This window comes from Medicago sativa, chromosome 3 (genome assembly GCF_051527215.1).
Source record: "Medicago sativa cultivar Bolivia chromosome 3, Bolivia_mono, whole genome shotgun sequence".
In the NCBI taxonomy this organism is placed as follows: Eukaryota; Viridiplantae; Streptophyta; class Magnoliopsida; order Fabales; family Fabaceae; genus Medicago; species Medicago sativa.
The window spans coordinates 14,497,529-14,516,691 of record NC_140751.1 but is presented as its reverse complement, the minus strand read 5'-3'; the positions used below and the strand labels follow the sequence as shown (position 1 = coordinate 14,516,691).

Genomic DNA, 19,163 nt, shown 5'->3' with positions numbered 1-19,163 from the left:
TACGTGGAAGGTCTAACTTGAGTGTAGTATCGCGTGACGACTAAAACTCGAGACGACACTCGGTTTAGCCTCCGCACTACGTCCTAGAAAAATGGCCATGGATGGGTTTGGTTATCTACGGTTCATAGCGTCATAGAACAATTAGAAGTAAAGTGCCTAAATGCGACAACACGCGCCGACAACATCACCTCCAAAATGCCTCAGCTATGTGGGATTGATCGCATAATCCAAAACACGAGGCAACCCCCGGAATGAATTGTCGATTATATCCCCCCTAAATCCTAAGTTCACTCAGCCCGGGTGCAGGACTTTTGATATTCTCACCCCACACGTTTGCAAGAAATTAAACATTTATTCACATAGGAAAGCAAGTAAAAGAAGCAAGTAAAAATACAAGCGCAAGCGTGGAAATAAAGACTAGGCGTAACTCTCGAATCTCCCCAGTGAAGTCGCCAGCTGTTTTATCTTGGTTTTCGGGTGTCAAACATTGATTACGTTTGAACCTTTTAAACCGGTGATATCTTATTTTTTCTTGGGAAGGGAAAAAGTAAGCAAAACCCTTGAGAATCGAGGTCCGGGAGTTGTTTTCGCTACGGGAAGGTGTTAGGCACCCATAACGACTATAGTAACCTATAGGAACCGTCTTTAATTTCTACGCGCGCGCTTTATTTTTAAATGCTATTTGAAAATGTTTATTTACACCTAAGAGTATTCTAACTGAAGAATTTGAGGGAGAAGAATGTGTTTGAATTTTTATTTTAGTTGAATTGAAGGAATTTTGTTCCTTGCCTACGTACCCGTTTAAGGGATCAAATCCACCGTAGTTCTCTCTCAAAAAATGTTTTTGTTTTTGTTGGTTGATTTTAAGTTTGAAAATGGAGTTTGAAGAATAGAAAGAGGCCTCAAGGGCATGAGATTGGAAAATTGTGGGGTGGAATTAGTCATTTGCAAAAGAGGTCAAAGTATGATTATTTTCATTGGATTTTTGATTAAGAAAATAAAAGGAAAATTCAATGGGATGTTGGATCCCAAGGTTTATTTGGAAAAGATTTGAGTGAAGTTGTTCACATTTGTTTGGAAAATTGGTTTTTCTAAGTATAAAGCCTAAACATACATCTAAACATACAATCCTAAACATACATCTAAACATGCATATTCTAGCTATATCTAAAGTGATGTGTGTGCATGTGTCGGTGCTTGTGTCGGTGTACATCATTAGAGTCCATTGTCCTTTACATCATACCCTAGATACATTCTATGGCCCCTTTGCCAAGAAATTAAAAGTGCATAAAGGAAAATATTACAAAAAAACTCCTAAGTATTACATTCTAACTTTGGTACAAATTAAACTGCAAGAAAGAAATAGAGATGAATATGGGATGAAATGGAGATGCTTATGAAATGATGAAACATGAAATGAAAGGAGTTAGTAGCACATGACAATATCAAAGAAAGTAAAGCAAGAGGAATACTAGAATATAAAGGATAGAAAATAAAGGCAAAATGAGTGCAAATATGGCTAAAATTTGTTCATAGAATGCAAGAACCATATGACCTATAATTCTCCCATTCCAATGCATTTTTAAAGGTTTAGAATCAAGTCTTGGAATGGGAATTAAGGCAACATGATTTACTTGGCATTTTAAAACAAATTTCAAGCATATTTACCTTATTTATTTACACAAGTAACTTGTAAACTAAGTAACCTATCAGGATTCATACTCATGTATTAATATCAACACAAACAGTGGCTAAAACTCCCTCAAAATCATATAACATGTATCACAAACAATTATCAAGAATTTGAAATAGAATTGGGCAAAATTTTCATGAATTTTCACAAGAAATCAAGGAAATAAAGCAAGAAAATGCAATAATATTTTTCATCAAGATTTTCAGCAAACAAAATGCATAAAAACATCACAAAAAATTAACAAGGACATGTACAAAAATTTATAGAATTTTTCAAGTAATTTTGATCATGAACAGAGGTGTAAAAAGCAAGAATCAGTGATAGAATAGCAAAAAGGAACTCTAAAACGAAGGCAGTAAACAAACCAGGCCCAAGCCCAAACCCAAGGTGGATCTTGGACTATCCAAGTGCCTCAGAGGCGTTGGATAGATCCAACTCCTTCAAAACCCTAAATCTGACGGCTAGGAATGTGAGGCACACAATACACAGGTTCAGGTACACAGAAACTATCGATCTGAAGCGTACACGTAATCATCAAGCAAAAACAAACGGTCAAGATCAAGGACAAATTGAACCAAGGGCGAACCAGACTGGTTCAGGTGAACCGGTCTGGTTCACCTCCTCTATATATCCTAGGAGGCCGGTCAAGGCCTCATTCGTTCCATTCATTCCTCTCTCTAACTCTCAGACTCTCTCTTCTCTCTCTAAACCCTCCACCATCTTCTCCGGCGGAAACAGCCACCGCCGGTGACGATGAAACTCTAAACTCAACAAACCTTAACGATCTAAGACTTTCTACCGTTCGTTTTTCAGTCTAGACATGAATCAAGCATCAGAAATTGCAAAGGAAATTTAGATCTACGCAGATCGAAGCTCAAACTTTACGGTCTTCAGATTTTTTTTTAAATCTCTTCGCACTTTTTTGAAACGAGGCTTTAATCTATGTTATTTTCTCTGCTGGTGATGAATTTGAACTTGATTTTGTAAAACGAACGGTGAATCTTTGCAGATCTGTCTTTTAGGGTTTCGTTTCGAAGCTTTTGAAACTCCTTTTGAATATACCGAAATGAAACCCTAAACTGAAGTATCTTTCTTACTTATGATGATTATAGGCCTCGTTTCAAGAAATAAACGGTGAATCTTTGAAGATTCACATCTTTAGGGTTTCGTTTCGAAGTTCTTCGAATCTTTTTCGAAGTTCTTCTTCAACTCACCGTTTATTTCTGTTTGTTGAGCTTCGTTGAGCTTTTGCGATGAAAACGAAGAGGTTTTTCGAGGATTACCTGGTTTTTTTTTGGAGATTCGAACAAAAGATCCTTGTTGAAGCTTCTGGTAAGTTCTGGAACCGAAAATAAATCGGTAATCTTCCTCTTCCTCTTCACTGATTCACAATTGCTTCTGTCACTCTTCTTCTCGCCTCAAAATCCTTCGTGATCGCACTTTGTGCTTGGATTGCGAAGGTACGAACTCGATGATGAAGATTCTTGATGAATCTCTGAGAGTTCGTGTCAATTCCAATTGATTTGCACAATAATTTGCTGAATTAAGCTTCGTGTTGATGAAAATTGATGTGATTCTGGTGAATTGTGTAGTTCTGGAAACAGTTAGGGTTTCTGTTATGAATGTTCTTGAAGTTTTTCTGGAAATTTTGGTGTTTGATCTGTTTTTTATCAGAGAGAGAATTGGAAACGTGTTTTTTGATTTTGGATGAGTTGGCGTGTTATGAATGGCATGGCAATGATTGGGGGCCTTTTATAGGCTGCCAAGTGTATTGCTGGACCAATTGGAATTAGACACCTGGATTTGGACCTGTTTGGCTCGGCCTTGGACTATTTTTGGACTTTGGGACCTTTTCTGCAATTCTGAAAGATTGAGGGACTAACCTGCAAAATAGAAAACTAAAGGGACAAAACTGAAAGATGGAAAAGAGGACTTAATTGCAATTAAAAAGACTTAAAAAGAAAATTGAAATAAAAAGGACCATTATGCAAAAAATGCGAAATTAAAGGCCTAAAAAAGAAGATTAAAAGGGACTTGAATGAAATTTTGGACACTTTGGACTTAGAGAAAAAACTAAAAATAAAATTGGAATAAAAAAATGGTAACTTGACTAAACGTAAAGTGAAACGTCTAAAATTTGACAAAACGGACTAAAACGAACCAATGGCTTAAATGAGGTACTTTAAAGTACCTCTCTGCCGAAATTTCGTGTAAAATGACCAAAATGCCCCTAGGGCTAAAACAACTGTAAATGACTCAGATACGAATTTTTAAAAAAATGGATTTTTAACAAGGAATTGAAGCAAAGACTCATACAAGCAAGATAAGAAGACTCAGAGACAAATTTTAGGATTTGAACAGAGTTTTGACACTTGAAAAGACTAAAATGCCCCTAGGGGCAAATCTGACTCAAAATGACTTCAAACGCAATTTTTGAAATGGATTTTGACATAGAATGAAACAGAGACTTATTCAAACTACTTGAAAGGAGTTAAATAAATTTTTGAAAGACTGAGAGAAATTTGACATAGGAAATGACTAAAATACCCTTGCATGTGAATTTTGCAAATAACATTGAAATAAAATGCAGAGAAAGATGCAATTGATCAGAGACAGTTCAAATGACTTATAATGCAAGAAAAGAAAAATTGACTAGTATTTTTAGGTCCAAAATTAGGGTATAACAACCTGCATCTACTCCCACGAATCCATCTAATAAACATTCACATGAAGAAGGCATTCCATATTCAGATCCATCTTCCTACAGACAACTCATTGGTCGACTCCTCTATCTTACTAACACTAGACCAGACATCTGCTTTGCAGTTCAACAACTTCGTGAACATGTTTCTAATCCAATGGAACATCACTATCGTGCAGAAACTCACATACTTAAATATCTGAAGTCATCCCCTGCAAAAGGAGTATTTTATCCTTCCACTTCTGATCTTAAGTTGAGTGCATTTGCAGATTTAGATTGGGCATCATGTGCAATAACAAGGAAATCCATTACATGATTTTGTGTCTTTCTTGGTCCATCATTGGTGTCTTGGAAATCAAAAAAACAGACCACAATATCTAGATCTTCATTTGAGGCTGAATACAGGGCTCTTGCTTCCCTCACTTGTGAGGTTCAATGGTTGGCATATTTGCTTAAAGAGCTCCAAGTTCATCTCATTTCTCCCGCTTCTGTGTATTGTGACAATCAATCAGCCATCTATCTTGCTCATAATCCCACCTTTCACGAACGCACTAAACACATAGAGATTGACTGTCATGTCATTCGTGAAAAGATCACCAGCGGCTTAATTCATTTGTTGCCTGTCTCTTCTGCCAACCAACTTGCAGATGTCTTCACAAAACCCTTATATGCTTCTTCATTTCATAAATATATTTCCAAGATACGACTCATGGACATCCATAGTCCACCTTGAGGGGGGATGTTACAGTAAATAAATATATAGTTACTAGTCAGTTATTATATGTAGTTTGTGTTAGGAAGTTACACTTTCAGTTTATTTTAGGAAGTTACAAAAGGTGGTTACATTGTGATGTATATATAAGGGGATAGTTTTATGATTTATGTAAGAAGAATTTGTACAATGAATACAATGAATTTATTCCACTAACACTTTTTGTTTAGTTTTAATGAGAATTGTTAGATGTTGATTAAAGTATAATTGATTGAATTTTGGTAGAAATTGCTAGTAACTGTTAGGAATTGTTAGAAATTGTTACGAATTGTTTGAAATTTTTAGGTATTTGTGGTAGAAATTTTGGAATTAGAGAAGGTTTTGACCATTGATTTTTACATTGTGTAGCGATGTCTCAAAAACAGGGTGATACTCAATTGAAAAAGGAGGGTGAGAAAAAGAAAACAAAAACCATTATGACATGACACAATATCGAATGCGAATGATCCGGACAAAAAAACAAGGCGAATGTGCCCGTGCCTAATTTCAACAAGATGAGAAGGAGCGGAAGGACGTGTTATTTTGGTCCCCAACCAAAAGAAGGTAACCGATGGACTGTCGATGACAACCCAATTGACTTAAGTGACGAGGGAGATGATTAAATGTAATGTGTGTAATGTCTTATTTTTTTTATTTATGTTTTTTGATATGTTGCGCATCTTGGTAGTGAATAAATTTGAATAAAGTTGCGTATTGAATAAAGTTGCACAAGTACACGAAATCAATTCAAAAAATACACAATTTTATTTAGTTTTAATTTCATCTAAGTTATATTACATTCTACCTAAATATGCGGTATCATTATGATGTTGAGTTTAAATTATATTCTTGAAAGTTTGCCGAAAATGTTGGCATTGAAGTGTCTTATACTTAGTGTAGAGATTTACAACATCCTTTGAAAATTCAAAAGAATGAAAAGAATACAACACATGTATTCTACCAAATCAAGAATATAGGTTATCACATTAAATTCCCTCATATAAGATGAGTCATCACAAAAAGTAATGCATCCCAATATATTATTTTGAAGTTAATCCTACTGCCCTATCAACTGACAAGTTTCAATTGACAGAGGAGCATGATCAAGCACAAAACGACATCTTAGTAGCGCATTCCCATATGTGACACTCATTTATACAAGGAAATTCGATGTGAAAACATATATATTTGATTTGGTAAAATACATGTTGTGTTCTCTTCAATCTTTGACTTTTCAAAGAATCTTGCAGATCTCTACACTAAGTATTAGACACTTCATTGCCAACATATTCAGCAAACTAACAAAAATTAAACTTAAATTCCAATAAAATAAAGACATTACATAATAATGATGTTACCTAAACATAATCCTCTAGCAGAATCAAACACTTGAAAATATTTTCAGGCGATCTCAACAACGTAACATACATATGGATCCACGGGAACATGTTGTGCTGACAAAAAATCGAGAACATGCTGTGCTGAACGTTATTCTTCCCTCGTCGAACGATGGACATTCATACCAAACACATTCCAACCCTCCCTTGTGTCTCCGGGGTTGAGTCCTACGTTGATTTCATTCAGTTGATCCTTCAAATATTTTAGCGTGACATTGTACCGAACCTTGACCAAATGAGAATTTCCACCGTTGAAGCGTACCTGAGTGCTAAACAAATTGACAATTGTTTCAGATCTACACCATAATAAATTAAACAATCAATGAAAACTCATTCAAACATTTTATAAAGGGGTGTAAATTATACCCTAAAACTCAAAACTACAACATAAACTTGCAAACATTTAAACAAGTAAGCAACATAAGTCATTTACATGTAAACATTGCATTTTACACATGCGTGACTTAAGTCACGTGGGGTATTTTCAAAAATTTGTATGATAATGAGCAAAACATGACGGGAGAAGAGCTTTTCAAAATAATTACAAACCCGAGCCCAATCCCGACCCAAACCAAGCCCGTTCAATGACATCACATCACATCCTTCAAACATTTCCTCGCTTTTGAAAAACCGAAACCCAGCGCGGCATGATTTCTTCTACAACTGCAACCACTTCACACAATTGATCTCTCTCTTTCTCTCTCTCAACCCTAACAAATTCCTAACCCTACCGGAATGGATAATCGGACACGGGTTCGGTGTCCGGAGAACGAAGAACTGGCGACGTTCATGAAGAACAAATGGAAAGAAATGGCTGAGTCACCGAAAGGTCTTTCTGAAAACATTGAAATGGCACTTTCTAAAGCTCATTTCAATGTTTGTAACTCCAAAAACCCAATTCGAACCATCAAAGATTTCTCCACTGTTAAGTATGTTTTTCAATTTCCTCCATTTTTTGTCACTATTCATGTACCCATATGATCAAAATTATAACAATGCATGCATTATTTGATATAATTATGAAAAAAATATTAATGTTGGAATTAAATTATGTTATCTTAGTTTTTGTTGTTATTATAAATGTAGTTATAATATGCCAATGAAAGTTGGTTTAGTTGGTCCGTTGGTTAGGGTGTGGGTTCAACTCCCGCTGTCGGCGTGATGACCAATTTAGTGGGTGGTCTGTTAGTACATTAGTGCTCTTCAGCACTGAGACTTGCCTCGACCCGGGCAAGCTCTAAGTAACCAACTTAACTAAACTTTCATTTAGCCGAAAAAATGTAGTTGTAAAATGAGAATGGAGGTTGGTTCAGTTGCTAGAGTTAACCCATATTTCATAAGGGCGAGGGTTTAGCTGTCACTGCCGGTGTGAGGACCTCTTTAGTGGGTGATCTGAAAGTACATCGAGGCTCTTTCAGCCTTGAGGTCTGCCTTGACCCTGATGAGCTCCCAGTACCGATCTCAACTAAACTTTTCATTTCGCCAAAATAATGTAGTTATAAAATGGCAATGGAGGTTGGTTTGGTAAAGAGTTTACCCATATCTCGTAAGGGTGTGGGTTTAACTGCCACTGCCGGTGTGAGGATCTCTTTAGTGGGTGATCAGTAAATACCTCAACACTCTTTTAGCCTTGAAGCTTGCCTTGAGGAGCTCACGGGGCCCAACTCAATAAAACTTCCATTCATAAGAAAAAATGTAGTTATAAATTGTAATGGTATGGATTTGAAAATTTTGCTGTGAGATATTGCGTTTGTTTTGACTTGAATTTATAGTAACAAAGCTCCATTTTCTTTTAAATTGAGAAATGTCCATATTTTGAGTGAAAGGGTTTTCTGTGCTTAATGATTGGTTTTTCTGTGTGTTATTGATGTGTTTCTAAAGTGATAAGGCATGGTTATTTAAATTGGATTTTGTGGTGTATCAATACTATGCTGTTATATATTGGGTTTATTGTGTGACTTGAAGTAACAAAACTACATTTGTTGTTTGTTTGAGAATTATCCAAATTTTGAGTGAAAAGCGTTGTTGGGTGCTTTGTTATTGGTTTTACGTGCGTGTGTTATTGATGTGTTTGTGAAATGGTGATGGTAAATGATGAAGTAGTGTTGTTTAAATTGGGTTTTATGGCGTTCAATTCTAATAGTGTTTATTTGAAATTGTTTGGAAGGGGTGTGGGGAAAATGATGTTGAGGCTAATGCAGGGGTTTTTTGGGACTGCTTCTGGAGGTACCGAACCAGATGACTTGACCAAAAAGGGTATGCCTGGGGCTGTTGAGTTTTTATTTTATGTCGTATTCCATTAGCTTTCCATTTATTTTGTCCAAATTTATGTTTAATTATTCTGTTTTTTCCAATCTTATAGGAAAGAAAACTAAAGGAACCAAGCGCTATATGCCTCAAAGGAACTCTGTGGCGTATGCATTATTGATAACCCTTTATAGGTATATATAACTGCTGTCACATCACATGTACAACTGATAAATATGTTTTTATTTGGTGGGTTAAATATGTTTTTTGAAGTTGTTATGGTAAACTTGTTATATTATAATAAGATTTAGCACATTTTTAATAGGGGAACTTCAAATGGGAATGAATTTATGCGTAAACAGGAGCTTATCGATGCTGCTGAAGCCAGTGGGTTATCTCGAGCACCAATTGCGTATGTTTGACATAGTTTCTTACTTTATTTCTTATTATTCTGTGTTTAAATAAAGTGATGGCTAAGGAAATGTTTACAACTTTTGATCAATGAATTTTCAGGCCAGAAAAAGGGAAAGGAAAAGCTGGACATTTCGGAAGTTCTCCACAGGATTGGTACAGTGGATGGAGCTGCATGAAGACATTGATATCTAAAGGATTAGTTGTAAAATCAAGCTGCCCAGCAAAGTATGGTTTTCTATTATGCATATTAGCTTTGCACGTGAACCTTTTCTCTTGATCTTTTATGTTATCTTTCATATACTATTACAATTAGCAGCCACTTGTTAAGAGAACCTCCTTGTTGTGAATTATAACTAATTTCTTGAATTGTCTATTTATTGTTAGGATTGAGAATATTTTACCTTTAATATGCTTTGAAATTGTGCCTTCTCTATAGTAACATAAGAATTTTTCCTGAATCTTTTTGTAATTCATTACCGGTGAATATTGCTGCCATGATAGCGATATCCTTTGTCCCTTCATTTTTATGGATGAATAAACTTAGCTAAGCAAATGCATTTCTACTACGACAAATTTATTCACTAGATACTACCTCCATCCTTAAATATAGGAATGGAGAAAGTTGGTAGTAGTATAAAATTTGTTGACAATTGATATTGTTTTACCATTTTACCCTTTCGGAGAGAAAATTAATTTATGTTTACATTATAATTTTTATTACATGTTGCAAATATAGATGCAACATAGTTAGTTGAAAACTCGAAAGGGGTCCTGCAAAAAGGGACAGGGAAATATCTCTAGAGGGTCTTTAGTGACAAAGGTTGTACCAAGTTGTAAAACCAGCAAGTATCAGAGTGGTTCTTGTTTAGAAACTTTAAATGGTTATATAATCACTTAGTTTTTAAATGAAATGTAGAATTGGATATGTTTAGATGAGAGTTCTCCATGTTTGTAATGATGATTTTTGTTGTTTTCAGGTACATGCTAACCGAAGAAGGTAAGGAAGCAGCATGTGACTGTCTTAAAAGATCTGGAATGGCAGAATCTCTGGACAAGTCGGCTTCTGTTGAAATTTCTGTTCATATGGATAAACAAAACTCATTAGATATAGAAGTCAGTGCATATGATTTGGAATCTGAAGTGACATCACCATTGAATCGCCAAAAGAAGCCACTGGATGTTCCTCTTGATTCCCTTGAGAGGGTATGCTTCCTCTTATTCAAAGTCCTTGTTTTTTCTTTTGTTTCTTCATATTCATACTATATGCTTCGGCCCTTTTCTTGCTCCTTTTATGTGGAAAGCTCTAAAGTATGTGTGATGCTTAATTATATGGTATAAATTTTGATTTAGTGCTCTTTTTTTAATTCATTTTCATGAACTTACAATTGGATCGTTGCTCATAGTTATAGTCAAGTGTAATTGATAAATCTTCATAAACCTGTGTTTCTTGTATTAGTTGTTTATGCTGAGTAAATTCTCGTGGTTAAGTTTATCCACTTGTTTCATTTTCTATGTCTAAGACTTGATAGTAAAACAGAATATATGCAACGCAAGTTCAGCGGAGGACAAACAAACTCTAGTGTTTATGTGAACATTGGGAAATATAAAATACCACTTGTCCAATTAATAAACAATGTAACTTAAAAGTTATATATATATATATATATATATATATATATATATATATATATATATATATAGTGTGTGTGTGTGTGTCTTGCTACGTGTCTTGCATATTTTGGGATTCAACGTGTTTTGTGTCAATGTTGGTGTTTCATAGCTTACACATCTTTTGAAAAGAAGGTCCATGAAGTTTATGTATTAAGATTACCTTATCTAATTAACATGTTCTTGTCATGTCAGCTCACTTGCAGATGATTTTGTCTTTTATTGTTGCTGCCATGTAATTAAAATGTTTTTTTTTTTCCCTGTAGTTTACAAACATGGGCTACTCCAAGGAGCAAATTATTAGTGCTTTTGAGGAGGTTTCCAGAAGCCATCCAAATAAAGATGTCTCATCTCTGTGGCCGGCTGTTTTATGTCAACTTAGAGAAGAGCAAGTCTATGGTTCACAGCCAGAATCTCAAATATTGATGAATGCTAATACTGTTGTAAATGGTATTTCTTCTTCCATGTTTCAGTGTTTCTTAATGTCACATATGAATGAATAAATTTTATCTCAGTAAATCATTTCATATATGACCAGATCCCAAAGGCCCCATTGGAAAACAGAGCAGAACCCTGAGTTCATCCTTTGGTGGGAATGTGGCAAACTTATGTTCTCCTGATATTCCACCTTTTGCCATGAGAGCTTGCTCATCAGCTGTATGGTTTGTTCCTTTTATTATTGACCTTGAACGTCATTTCTTGTAAAGTTGGATTTTTAATCTGATAGTAAACGGAGAATATGATGATTTCTTTTAATAATGATTTTGAAAATTATTAAAATGGGTGACCACTGACCACTAAGAAGTACCATTCTTGAACAGATTTCAATTGTGTTGCAAAATGTCATAGAAGTTACATGTTGCATTGATATTTGCTTCATTCCCTTTCATAGTTGTCAAACTCGCCAGTTAACTACGAATTGTATGAGTCTACGATACTATGTAGGGAGACTAAGTTAACTCGCCGGAAAACTCGTTGCACACTCGGGCAGTCTCAAGTTGATCTATATATAATTGGTCAAACTTTTGAGTTTACTCATGAGTTAGAGTTTAGATTCTAAAGGACCGCACTTTATGTTTTATGGCCTTAACTTCAATTTTTCATCGGACCAGCTGCTCTGACCTCTAAACAACCTTCCCTTCCTCGAACAAACCCTTATTCCTTTTGACAAAATCAGGTGCATCCCACATTCCCTACCTCCAACAGATCCCAGTCTGAGTCTCAGTGTAAACATGGTTTCTCCATGAACTAGTGTCTCAATATGAACCCAATTCAAGTGTCATCTTCATCTCACAGCAAAATACGCAGCATGAATGAGTTTCATCCATGAACCCAGTCACAAACTGCACACTGCACAGTCCACTCTATCTTGCCGCATCTTTCTAGTGTGAGGCTCTAAATCCTTTGCCTTTTCCTTTTTCCCGCAACCATTGTGTAACCCTTTCTCTTTTGTTGAATAATGTTTTCAACGCTTTGGAAGTTTGAAATGAACCTATATCCACTTAGTGATTTATTTCATCTTACGCCATTTTGTTCCTACATATCACCTTTATCCATTAATTCTAAACTTGCAATGTTGTATTTGTCCCTATTATTATGGAATATGTGAAACTGGTCATGGTCCTCAAGGAATAGGTAGGGTATTCCTGGAATTAGGTCTGGCATTGAGTGGGAACATTTAGTGAGCTTGTTAAACATTTTCAAATATTATATTTCTATCAGCTCTTTCAAGTTTACAAGCTGAGTTAATGTGTACTTTGCAAGTTTGACAACCTTACAACAATTGTTCCCTTTATTTGGTACATTCAGTTGCAAATGCATGTTCTTAAAGAGTAAGATGAACTGCACTTTACACTCACCATGGTTAACTATACTATTTTAGTTGTACCATCCTTCTTGGTTTAAATACATTAGAACCTAATTGTATCACTATAACTTTAGGCTTTTTGAGCCACTAATTTTTTTTATTAAACCATAAAATAATTAAAGGTAAATATTCATGAAAGTAATGTGTGTATTAGAGCATAATTGTCTTTTAAAAAGTTCATGGCACATCTTCATTTTATTATGTTAATTGTAAACAACTATTTTTGATGGAAGGGAGGCGATTATGATGGCTTGTATTAAATATTAGGGTCTATTGTTTTTTATACTTAGGGTGGAAAATACAAATTGAAAGTCAAATTGGTGGGTAAAATGCATTTGAACCTAACTTTGTTTTGTATTCCTTTGTCTTTATCTTAATTTAAACTTATGCATCATTATTAACATATAGTTCCTGAAGTGTTTCTTTTTGGTACTTGTCCTGGCGAATATCTTAGGGTAACACAATACAAAAGCCAAACAAGGATGAGATTAAATCAAAGATGAACATTTTAAGTGTGCCACCATTGAGCTTTGGGGAGAGGTTTGAAGATGCTTATGAAGTAATTTTAATATTGGATGATCGGGAGCAATTTGCTACTAAGGGGTTAGTAACCTAAATTGAATGACCTTTTTCACGCAAGGTTTTTGTATGATTTGTATCATATGTTATATACTTTATTTATTTATTTGATACTCATTTTAGTATTTGTGACATAATGTATACTATCTCTTTCCCCAAATATAGGACACCATTGACTAAATCACGGAAATTAAAAAAGTTGGTAGTAGTAATAAATTTGTTACTAGTTGATGTTGTTCTAACAAGTTTATCCTTTAAGAGAGAAAATTTATTTATGTTCCCATGATAGTAGTTTAGTAAATCGTAGAAAAGAGGTAAAATAATTAGGGGTATTTTGGTAAAGAAATAGTTTATGTAGTTGAAAATTCAAAGAGAATCTTATAAAAAGGGACAAGAAAATTTCTCAAGAGTCCTATATTTAGGGATGGAGGCAGGAGTTTATTTGTATTTTCAGCAGTTTGGTACATTGTGTGAGTTGTTTCTAATTAATGGCTCCAATGAACTTAATATTTCTATTGTTGGTTGTTTCAGATCGCGATCTAGGAAAATTATTGAGAATATTTGTAGCAACTTCAAAATCCAAATAGAGGTGATTTTTTATTTCTTTACCATGTACAAGTAGTTGTTAATTTCCAAACTGTAAAGCATATATATTATTTACTGAATGTCGATGCTACTATTTGTCAAATAAAATTATAATTAATCCGTGTGGTCACTAATTGCTAACATGTATATGTCTTGTTTATCTATTACTTGATTACAAGTGCAATTATTTAAGCTTTTTCATGACCGTTTTTCCTTTGAAAATATTATTTGTATAATTTAGTGTCTAGATTTTGGATAAGCTTTTGAAGAAAAACCACAATTTAAGAATTTTTTTCCCTGTGGTCCACTGCATAAATGAAAATGTTTTGCAGTTTATGACATACTTCAAGAAAGAAACCACCAGTAAGTTGTAAAAATTGTTCTTCAATTTGAACCCATTACCTCTTTTGATTTATTAATGGAGTTGGAGACTTTCAATTAAGCTTTTTCTGACAAGTGACAACTTATTTGATTGTGAAACAAATATGATGTTTAATTAATGATACAAACTTGGACTTGGATTAGACTAATTTGATTTTGTGAATGAATATTCACGTCTCTGTTTGGAAGATTGTTAAAATCGTCAAGAAATTTATTCATATATAGGTTCGGCGTCTGCCTGTTGGAGATGGGATTTGGATCGCGCGCCATAAAACTCTTGGCAGTGAATATGTGTTGGATTTTATTGTTGAGAGGAAGAAAATTGATGATTTACGCAGTTCAATTAGGGATAACCGCTACAAGGATCAGAAGTTAAGACTTGTGGTAAGTATTCCTTCTAAGATAGTTTGGACTGTTTTTTTACTTTTTATTGTTTGAACAAGTTGATGATTTGAGTATTGGAGCATGCATATATGGTCAGTGATTAATGTTCTGCATTTTTTTCCTGTTCTGAAGAAAATGGAGTTTTGCGTGTTTGGCTTGAGATTAATTTCTATGCACTGACGGTGTAATTATTTTGTACACATGCATCCGATCAAATCACTCTATAGGGCCACTTTATAGTTTAGTTTCTAAAATATCTCAACAAATATCTATGTGAGGTGATTTGATTCGTTGCATGTGTAAAAATATTTTAGGGTGCATACAAAATAAATCCATTTGGTTTTAGAAATCTGTTAAACATATCATCCAATGAATGGCTTCTTCACTACGATTTCCTATCTATTTTTGGTAAGATGTTGACGAATCTCATCATTCTGTACATGAATTAGAGCATTATATTGCCATTAAGAATACGGCATATCTTGTCAAAAAAAATACGGCATATTTTCATAAGGAACTTGCACATTATTTGCACTTTGCAGGTTGAAATGTTTTTATTTTATTTCTCTTGCTCGGTTGCAAAATTTAAACATGCTATACTGATGTTACTTCTCCGACCCTATTTTCAAATTCATATGGACATTGTAGAGATGTGGGCTTAAGAAGCTGATATATCTTGTCGAAGGTGATCCAAATTCTTCTGAAGCTGCTGAAAGCATAAAAACAGCGTAAGTACATCTCTTCATTGAATTCATGAATTTGGTTTGGTTGCTTCTGTGTGATTTTTTGTGCACTTTTTTCTTGTAGTGTAATATTGAAAGTATCATTTCTGACTTGCTTTTGCTTGGAGCGAATTACCAACTATTTAATAATGAAATTTCCATAAAAATAAAATAAAATTACAAATGTTAGTTGCTATTTTGATATTGGGGGGAGTTGAGTCCATCATGACACCCTTACTCCAACCCCTATGTTCCTCTCCCTAACGACTAAGCCACCTTATCAGTTATCACTCAATGATCTTGTTTGTTAATTTGGTGTTGTGGTGGATAGAGTTTTTATGTTTTGTTCCGATACGTTCTTTCATTAGGATTCTGTACCAAGAGATGAATATGGGACTATGGGTTATTCGTTTAAACTTGAGTTAAGCTTCCGTCTGGATGAAATTAAGTCTGTCGCCTTGTTTGTCGAAGACACATAGTCATATATTTTTAAAAAAAAATATTACATTTACATTTTCTGGTTAAGAGTTATGCCAAATTTAAGGTTATTTATTCCATCCTTGTGCAGCTGTTTTACAACAGAGATTCTGGAGGGGTTTGACGTACAGAGAACAAGTGGCTTAGGTGATACCCTAAGGAAGTATGGTCATCTTACCCAAGCAATTTATCAATATTACAAGTCAGATTTTTTTGAAGACAATAATAAATGCTCTGCGATATGTCCTCCGTATGATGAATTTGTTAGAAGGTGTCAAGACCTCGAAAAAATGACAGTTAGTGATGTATTTGCCATCCAACTTATGCAGGTACTAACTATTTCAAAATTAATTTTCAACCGTTATCTTGTAATTCTTGAATTTGTTTAGCTGAATTGAATTTGTTGACCTCGGGTATCCTTTTAATTTACATCACATTTACACTACCTTCTACTATAATTTGCTTCAAATGTCACCAGTCACCACATCATGCTTTTTGACCTTAAGCCTATGTTTTGCGTAAAGAGCTGCAATTTCTTAATAAATGGGATGAGTAACTAATTCTGCTACCTAACTATTGAGGGCATATCAAATGAGAGGAGTAACTTAAATGAGAGGGTGAGAGGATATAATATTATCCCTTAGATCAAAATACACGGTCAAGATCAAATTACAGTAAAAAGGGCTCAACACATCTGATCTCTTTGGAGTTTCTTCTTCCTTTGTTCGTTCTCACCGGACCCTTCTTTTCCAATTACAAAAATCTGCCATCCTCCTCAAAACAAAATCATTAGAACATTCACTAATAACGAATTCAACTCCACCACGATCTCCATATGTGTTTTTCGAAATTGCAAAATTGAATTCAAATTTTTCAACAGAGAAATTTTAAAAATGTTTAAACTTTAAAGTACCAATTAGAATTTAATGTTTCTACCCGATAAATCATGATAAATTTCAAATAACAATTCAAATTTAATAATAAACAGGAAGTTGAGCCTGGGTTGTACAGAAGAAGCAATTTCAATAATGATATTCCACTAAAAATAAAAGCAATTGTGTGGGTGGGGATTCTCATACATGAATCGGTGGCCATAAACCCACAACACCTTTGTCTGAATGCAGATTAACAAAATTGAAAAAGGAAAACGTATTCACATGATTTGTGAGAGAGGAACAAAACCTTGTGAGAGAGGAACAAAACCAGGAAAAAAAATGAAGAGGAAACCGAAGAGAGGAAGGGACGCGTATCAAGAGAAGAGAAAACAAATGATTTTTATTCAAATGTGGCCAATCTTTTTTACTGTAATTTGATCTTGACCGTTTATTTTGATCCAAGGCATAATATTATATCCTCTCACCCTCTCATTTAAGTTACTCCTCTCACTTGATATGCCCTCCCTAACTATTTATCCTATATGTTTATAAATGATTTTGATTTATACTTATTATGAAACTCATAAATGCAGGTCCCACAGGTTACAGAGGAGATTGCCATGGCTGTGTTGGATTTGTATCCCACACTTGTGTCTCTTGCCCGTGCCTACTCACTACTTGTGAGTCCTCATTCTTTTCTCCCAAGTATCAAGTCAATAAATTAGTTTATGAGAATCTTGGGAAGTAGCGCTAGTATAATGCGACTCTAGTTTACACTGTCTCAAGATTCTTTATCATTAGACTAACATATGCTCCCTCTCATACCTCTAAGTTTACCCACTCCAATTGTTTGATTTGATTAGGATGGCGATTCTCACACCCAAGAGCAGATGCTTCAAAGACAAAGTAATAATGTGATCAATGGATCTGCTAGTAGGAACATTTTCCAGCTTGTTTGGGGTAGCTGACTTCTTGTATTTCCACTCAAAATTGAGTTTTTGGATGCCAATCCACTTAGCAAAGGTGAATACCATTTTTTGAGATGTCACTTTAGTAAGTCCTTTTTATTGTAATGTGTATGTAAAATTATTATTAGTTTGAGTTTTAGTTAATTGGTCATCTGTATATTTGTAAAGGAAAGTTCTGTACAACACCAATCAAAGTATTGTTCATACTGAGCAGGATTGGTTACATTAATCAAATGTTAGAATGTCATTGTCATATTATATTATATTATATTTGGTGACATGCATTTAGCGTATTTTTAAGCATGTGTTTTTGGCGTATTTGCTTATGTTTATGAAAAATAAATCAAAATATTTAAGAAGTACATCTGATTATTTTAAAAGTTTTTGAGCGGCTTTTAAAAAACTATATAATTTAGGGACACATTTATTAACCAATTTTAAAATAATATTTTCTTAAGATTATGATTTATTCTGTATTTTTGAGTAGTATAAATATATAGTAATTGAAATAGAATTTATATCTAGGGACGCATTTTATTAACCAAAAGGAACCTAGAGTAGTAAAATATAAATCAATCTTTTATGAAAATAATAGAAATTGAACTAGAGATCCTAAATCGGTGTAACATGTGTTTCATTCCTCAATTGAATAAATTTTCTGCAACATAATCTATACGAACATAAACGGTATGTTCGTCCGGTGTCTTGCCTTCAAGGTTCAGCTAGGTGTTCCCATTCGGGTCCGTGGAGTGTGGAATGGATTAATAATATTCAGAAAGCAAATGTGGGCCTGATTTCATCAAAGTCTAAGCGTTTGAAGAAAGTGGTGGGAGAAGGAAATGTTGAGGCTCGTGTCACTCGGCCTACAAATAAAAAGAAAGTGGGAGGGGTACTTCGTCATCCTGTACTTACTCTTAAAAAGGTAGCCCGTCTTCCGTGTAAAGATAGAGCAGAGGTCATGAAAGTTTTGAACAAGTCGGACGTGATGAAGGTTTTAAAAAAGAAAATACATCGACGACAACAATTAAGGGCTCGTGCTAGTCGTTCCGCTGAGATGGTGCCTATTGCTTCTTGGAATGATGGTACATCCTCATCATCAGTGAAAAATGATTGGCAGAATTGGGTGGCGCTTCAGGGGAAGAAACAAGTTGTGTTAGACGATGTTCAAGAGATGGGGAGGGTGATTGGTGTATCATTTTTGGAACATTCTCAAAATAAATTCGATGTTCTTTCTCGTCCTAATAGGGCCAATAAAGAGTCCGTTGTGGTGCTAGAGAAGGAGCAGTTAGGGACGGAGGAGGAAGGGGAGTAGGTGTTGGGGCTGTCGTGTGTGTGCGAGGGCGTGTGGGAGTGTGTGATGAAGTTTTTATCTTGGAATGTGCGGGGGTTGGGTGGGTTGGAGAAGAGAAGGGAGGTGCGGATGTTGGTGCGTGAGAAGCTTCCGTTTATCTTAT

General features: G+C 34.8%; 1 protein-coding gene across 1 annotated transcript; it reads left to right on the top strand.

Moving 5' to 3' along the window:
* Nucleotides 1-7,110: 7,110 nt before the first annotated feature.
* Nucleotides 7,111-18,009, top strand: MUS81 (Restriction endonuclease, type II-like superfamily protein). Its single transcript, XM_085750973.1, has 15 exons — nt 7,111-7,471; nt 8,710-8,798; nt 8,905-8,983; nt 9,115-9,201; nt 9,303-9,428; nt 10,181-10,406; nt 11,138-11,321; nt 11,410-11,528; nt 13,193-13,341; nt 13,849-13,906; nt 14,509-14,667; nt 15,316-15,395; nt 15,958-16,195; nt 17,335-17,421; nt 17,605-18,009. Exons 1-15 carry the CDS (start codon nt 7,278-7,280, stop codon nt 17,707-17,709), a joined length of 1,980 nt encoding a protein of 659 aa, XP_085607099.1. The 5' UTR covers nt 7,111-7,277; the 3' UTR covers nt 17,710-18,009.
* The last annotated feature ends 1,154 nt before the right edge of the window (nt 18,010-19,163 follow it).

Bases quoted from the DNA above. Each gene is read 5' to 3' on its own strand.
- MUS81 (XM_085750973.1), top strand. From the start codon at position 7,278: ATGGATAATCGGACACGGGTTCGGTGTCCGGAGAACGAAGAACTGGCG. The intron at 14,668-15,315 runs GTAAGTATTCCT...TGGACATTGTAG, and splicing joins ATCAGAAGTTAAGACTTGTG to AGATGTGGGCTTAAGAAGCT. The intron at 17,422-17,604 runs GTGAGTCCTCAT...TGATTTGATTAG, and splicing joins CCCGTGCCTACTCACTACTT to GATGGCGATTCTCACACCCA.